General features: G+C 43.0%; 1 protein-coding gene across 3 annotated transcripts; it reads left to right on the top strand.

Moving 5' to 3' along the window:
- The first annotated feature begins 504 nt into the window (after positions 1-504).
- LOC139288628 (serine/arginine-rich splicing factor 6-like) lies at positions 505-5,636 on the top strand. 3 transcript variants are annotated; one of them, XM_070909967.1, is made up of 6 exons: positions 505-676; positions 1,112-1,245; positions 2,962-3,080; positions 3,230-3,432; positions 3,614-3,691; positions 3,863-5,636. In XM_070909967.1, exons 1-6 carry the CDS (start codon positions 570-572, stop codon positions 4,314-4,316), a joined length of 1,095 nt encoding a protein of 364 aa, XP_070766068.1. In that variant the 5' UTR covers positions 505-569; the 3' UTR covers positions 4,317-5,636. The 3 variants fall into 3 exon arrangements, with proteins under 3 accessions (XP_070766068.1, XP_070766069.1, XP_070766067.1); XM_070909968.1 differs by having other exon boundaries at positions 1,112-1,267; positions 2,966-3,080; positions 3,968-5,636; XM_070909966.1 differs by having other exon boundaries at positions 1,112-1,272.
- Positions 5,637-5,844: the final 208 nt, after the last annotated feature.

Here is a 5,844-nt window from a genome sequence, read left to right as displayed (position 1 = left end):
ATTCACTGTACTAACAACTGATTTTACTTTTTTTTTTAAAAACACTTTAATTTTGTGTGACTTTGTACTTTCACTTAAGAGAGGGAAATCGTACTTTTTAGACTTTATCTGACGGTAGTGTTGTACTTGGCACTTCATGGTGTAAAATTTGACTTGCAAAGCACCAAGTACATAAATATTGACTAAGACTTGTAGTTTGTCAGGTCCTCTTAAACCACCTGCTTTGGGGCGAACACGTCAATCTCAATGATTAGTAGTCTACATTTTACTACCAACACTTTTACAGTTTTTGGCACAGTAATTTTATAGAAAGAGGATTTCTTTAAGTAATAAGTAAAAATTAAGTAGTATTATCCGGTCGGTTGAAACAATCGGAGCATTTAATTTGAAGTACAATAACACCGGAAATCTCCCACCGTTAGCTTCGCGTTGATTGGCTCGTTTGGCGCTATCGCGCACGGCTTGTTGGAAGAGAAGCTCACAGTGCTAGCAGCTGACTCCAGCGGCCGTGGCCAACTTGGTAACCAGCCATTGAGAAGAACAGTCGAGAACAACGTAACGCGAAAAACATGCCTCGTGTTTATATTGGACGATTAAGCTATCATGTCCGCGAAAAAGACATCCAGCGATTTTTCAGCGGATATGGAAAGCTCATGGAAATCGATTTGAAGAACGGGTAAGTTTTTGGTGGAAATGCAACCGCGGGTTAGCTAACGCTTCCTAGCTAGTTAGCATTAACGTTGACCATTGATGTTAACGACGTCAGCACTGCCACAGGAATGTTTCACGCTTTTAAGCAAATATAGTTCTTGTACCTCTGCAGTCAAGTTACCTTGGGAACTTAATCCTGATAGTTTGTGTTGTTTGACTGTTTAAATTATTATTTTGCTTGCTTTCCCAACTTCTCATCTTGCTCGTGTGGCAAATGTCGCATGGCCAACATGGCGTCTTTGTGTTTGCTACAGCGCGGAGCTAGCGGGCCGAGCTAACGATGTCTAGCTAGCTAGATAAGCGTGAATTAACTCATCATGCTGTGTTTTAATTGACTGTGAGTGAGCCTACTTGTGTGACTTCATTGTATTTATATGTTAACGCCGGCTTTCTCCTCCAGCTACGGATTCGTGGAGTTTGAGGATAACCGGGACGCCGACGATGCCGTGTACGAGCTGAACGGGAAGGAACTGTGCGGCGAGCGGGTGATCGTCGAACATGCCCGGGGGCCGCGGCGAGACCGAGATGGCTACGGTGGGGGTTACTGGGGTGGTGGGCGCAGTAAGTGCAGTCTATTACAAGATACCCTCTCTTCCCCTTCCCCTTGGGGTGAGGTGTCGATGTGGACTGCACAGAGAGCTGTTTTGTTGTTTCATACTGGCGCTAATTAACAGACTTGTAGCATAAGTTTGATTTCCAGTTACTCAGTCACGGTTTATAACCACAAGTCATGAATCCCATGCTATTGTGTTAGTGGCTCCACGTTTACCATGGCTCAGATTGCATGCAAACTACAACAGTTGCTATAACATTAGTAACAAGAAGTGGTACAATACTCTACTATACTTAATGTAATTATTATTTATTATATTAAGTAATAGCATGACTACATGGAGACTTTCTTATGAAACCAAGACTGATCTACATTGTTCTTGGTCAGGGACTACAGCATAACATTGTTTTTTGTGTGTTTTTGATCTCATCCTGCCAACCGATATGGTCGTTTCAGTTTCGACCATCAAGGGTTGGTGACCTGCAGGTTGTCGCTCCTCCCTAGTGATCATGGGCCACCCTTGATTGGTCTGTGATTCATTATCGGGAAGGAACAACAGTCTGCAAGTCAGAGCCCTCAAATAGCAGTCTAGGCTGTAAACTTGCCATAAGCTAAGATAGCTTGAAAGCAAGGCTTTTTTATCACGGATTGCAAAGTTCTCTTGGATCATAATAATTTGGGTGAGCCATGTTTTGAAGGTGTGCATTTTAAATTATTTGTTTGCACCACAGAGGAAAGCTAATCACAACATGATCACCACAACCCTAGCTAGGGTAGTTCTAGCTTAATCATTAGGACTAGACTAACATTTTCATGTGTAATGTGTATTTTTAACGTTGGTATATATTTTTATATTCAACATTAACAAAAGTCCTTGATGTTTCAATTTGAAAGAGTCCAGTTGCGGGCTGAGGCTGAGAGTCCATTGAGGCTAAAGATGACTGGCTAAGATGACTGCCTGTCCCGTTTGGCCTTGGCTTTCACCTTACAATGTGTGTGTGACCTTTGCCCCCCTTGATCCTTGGCTGACCTAACCGGAAGCCATGATGACAGCAGCCTTTTGCCAATAGACCAGGGGTGATGGTGAGGATTGCCATTGGTTTCTATGTTGACAGAAAACATAAGTGGATCGGCTCTAGTAAAGAACTTGCAATCAAAAGAAATGTTGTAAGTGAGAAAACTGGAAAACAAAATTTCAGACTGACATCTGGTCAAATACCAAAAGATTGGTGTAAGTGTTTCTTTACACCGTTCTTACTTAATTTGTCCTTGACCGCAACCTATATGGATACCTTCCTTCTGTTTGTGTTACAGGGTTCAGAGGTCTTGAAAGAACATCACTGTCCATTTGTTTATGCAGCTAAAGCATCACAGTGTGATGTACTGGAGTAAGACAGGCTTTGTATTGCCGGAAACAGATGCAGTGGTGTTCTTTGCAGCAGAGAACAACTTCAGAATGCTGAACAATACAAACAATACAAAGAGCCCATGCAGTGGCTTGTAGATCACTTAACTGAAGCTTTGTGTTTTGGGATCAGAGGGACTCCTTTCATTATTAAGTTCAAATTTATAACCCCTTGGACTTTTATCTGGCAAGTCACTGCCTTGTGTTCATTTGATAACCCAGGCCAGTAGTTCTTTGTGTCTTGGCCACTAAAGTCGTTTCTAACTTTTTTCATGTGCTGTTGTTTTTAAAGGTAGCGGTTACAGCAGCCGGAGCCGCTCTGGCAGGGATAAGTATGGCCCTCCAGTTCGCACTGAGTACCGCCTCATCGTGGAGAACTTGTCCAGCCGCTGCAGTTGGCAGGACCTCAAGGTACATGCTCAAACAAGTGTTTTTCCTTGTTTCAGGTTAACTTTCGTGAATCATCAAATCTATGTGATTTATTACACTTTACTGCTCAGACAAATGAGACTATCAGCATATTTGACTGTTTTTCTCTTTACATTTTCTGTTTCCCCCAGGACTTCATGCGTCAGGCAGGAGAGGTGACTTACGCAGATGCCCACAAGGAACGCACAAATGAGGGAGTGATCGAGTTTCGGAGCCACTCGGACATGAAGAGGGCTATAGACAAACTGGACGGCACAGATATCAACGGACGAAAGATTCGTCTGGTGGAGGACCGGCCTCGCAAACGGAGGTCTTACTCTGGCAGCCGCTCCAGGTGGGAAAACTTAACCGCTGAATAATTTTTTGATGCATCGGACTTGCTGTTTTGTAAAAAATACACGCCGAGCTCTTTAACTCTGTTTCTAACAAACATGCTCATAACAAACTCATAAATTTTATCTCTTGCACAAGAATTGGCTGTAGTTCTTGACTATTGTGCTGTGATCCTTTTTTAGATCTCGTAGTCGCCGCCGCTCCCGCAGCAGGAGTCGCAGAAGCAGGAGCTCCAGGAGCCGCTCCAGATCACACTCCAGGTGAGAATGGGTCTAATCTAAAAAAAACAATCGAATACAGATTTGAGTTTTAGTTAATGCACTGATCTATAGAAGTGTGGTTATGTATTGGGTCCTGTGCTAGTAATTAATTTTTAGCGCAGTCTTGCAAAACATGAAGTAAAGCATAAGTGTTTGTTTTATTCCCTACAGGTCTCGTTCCCGTAGCAACAAGAGACGTCGTCATTCCCGCTCCAGATCTGGAAGGAAGTCTCGCTCCAAGTCAGGAGATAGCAAATCACGTTCTCGCAACCGCAGGTCCCGCTCTCGATCCCGCAAGTCCAAATCTCGTTCACGCTCCCGCAAATCACGGTCTCGTTCAGCTGACCGGAAATCCAAGTCCCGCTCAAAGAGCCGCTCAAAGGTAAAGTCAGAGCGGGATTCTCGCAGTCGATCCAAGGAGATGCCCGGTGACAAGATGTCCCGCAGTCGCTCAGCTTCCCCAGTGGAGAACGGGAAAGAGGAGCGCGTCGCCAAATCTGCCTCCTGCTCCCCATCCCCACAGGAGGATGACCGCCGATCCAAGTCGAGGGAGAAGCGTTCAGCCTCCCGCTCCAAGTCCCGCTCAAGATCTCGCTCACGGTCTAGATCAGCGTCTCAGGATTAGAGGAATTAAATAAGGGGAGGTGTTTTCTCATTGTTGAGTTTGATCCCTATGCTGTACATAGTGAGCAGTGTCATCATGCTGTCTTATACTTCATGACTTATCTACTTTTCTCCTTCAAGTGTGCACTTGTCTTGAACACGTTTTAGATGCAGTTGCATTAGTGGGTGCACCACAGTGACGGGGATACTTTTTGGAATCATTTTGCTCTCTGAATCGTCTGCCTCCAAAAAATCAGTAATTGTCCCCCTAATTATTTTCAAAAACTGAAGTGCTAGTGTTAAAAAATTTATAGCTGCAACCTGAGGTGGTTTAAGCCACTTTGTTCCAAAATGTATAAACTGTAGGTTTGTCACATCAGTCGTCCGTTTTTAATTAAAAGCTATTTATAGCGCAGCTCAAATTAAGTTGTCTTTTACTTAAATCATGCAGCATCTCAGTTTGCAACAGATCTTGTTTGTTTGATAAAATTTACTAGCATTGTGTCCCCAGTCCGCTGATGTCTGCCGCATTGTTTGATACAACAGTTTTGCGTCTCACTGATTCAAATAGTGTGGTTGTGGGAGAAAAGTAGCATTTGGCTACAGCATTGGAGTGGTTTCCCTTTTTGAGCTGCAGCCTCAATAATTGCTTCCTCGAGGAATCGGTCAATCTTGGTGTTGTCTTGCGGCACTCTAAAATGCACACCTGGGATGCAAGAACTTGTACTGCAAAACTGCATAGTTACGAGAAAATGATCGGGTTTGGGGTTTGTATTTCATGTTTGAACAACTTACTTTTTAACCTCTTGTACATAGACCATGTGACCATCATAGAAAACTGATTTCCTTTTGCTTGGCACCAATGTTACTGTTTTTTGTTTTGTAACTTGAGCAGGTAATCTGTTGAAGGCCATTTTTACTTGATGGATTTCAGTTTGGCTAGAGCTTCAAGGCCTCAAATGCAGTGTAACATTGTTCTTGCATTTCCTGTTTTGTTCTGAATGCAGACCTGATAGTCATTTTCAATTTGTATTTCATCTTTTTTCTTTCTTTTGCAAGTTTTTCCCAGCGAGTTTGATCCAGGGGTTAAGGGTTTTGTCAAGCCTCTGCTTATTTAAAGTGTGCAGCTAGTACTGGAGTTTTTGTACTTGAAGGGTACACCCATTCAAATCTCTTGAGCGTCTGCTTGTGGGTTTATAACAACACAAACATCAGACTTACTGAATGCACCCCCTCTCTCCATCTTTTGGAACAGATTCATATTTTTTCTCCATGCAAATGAGATCTAACAGAAAATGTCCTTTTTTATTGTATGTTCAATTAAAGATCTTAATGAAAAATCTTGCTGTGTGGCGTCGCTTTGTGTCAGTATCGCAAAAACCTTGACTGCAGTATCGACATGACCTATATCCTGCTAATTATATAATAAACGCTTCTTCATTAGGGGATGGCCCTTTCTGGAAAGATGAACAGGATCAATGTTTTGCAGATGTAGGCAGCTGCCGTTTGTTTAAATCAGAAGTAAAAGGCGACCGATCAGCTGTGGTGGA

The sequence above is a fragment of the Enoplosus armatus genome, chromosome 8, assembly GCF_043641665.1.
Source record: "Enoplosus armatus isolate fEnoArm2 chromosome 8, fEnoArm2.hap1, whole genome shotgun sequence".
In the NCBI taxonomy this organism is placed as follows: Eukaryota; Metazoa; Chordata; class Actinopteri; order Centrarchiformes; family Enoplosidae; genus Enoplosus; species Enoplosus armatus.
This window is presented reverse-complemented; position numbering and strand designations above follow the sequence as displayed.

Coding starts and splice junctions, on each gene's coding strand:
- LOC139288628 (XM_070909966.1), top strand. CDS start 570: ATGCCTCGTGTTTATATTGGACGATTAAGCTATCATGTCCGCGAAAAA. Junction 677..1,111: donor GAAATCGATTTGAAGAACGG/GTAAGTTTTTGG, acceptor TTTCTCCTCCAG/CTACGGATTCGTGGAGTTTG. Junction 3,692..3,862: donor CGCTCCAGATCACACTCCAG/GTGAGAATGGGT, acceptor TATTCCCTACAG/GTCTCGTTCCCGTAGCAACA.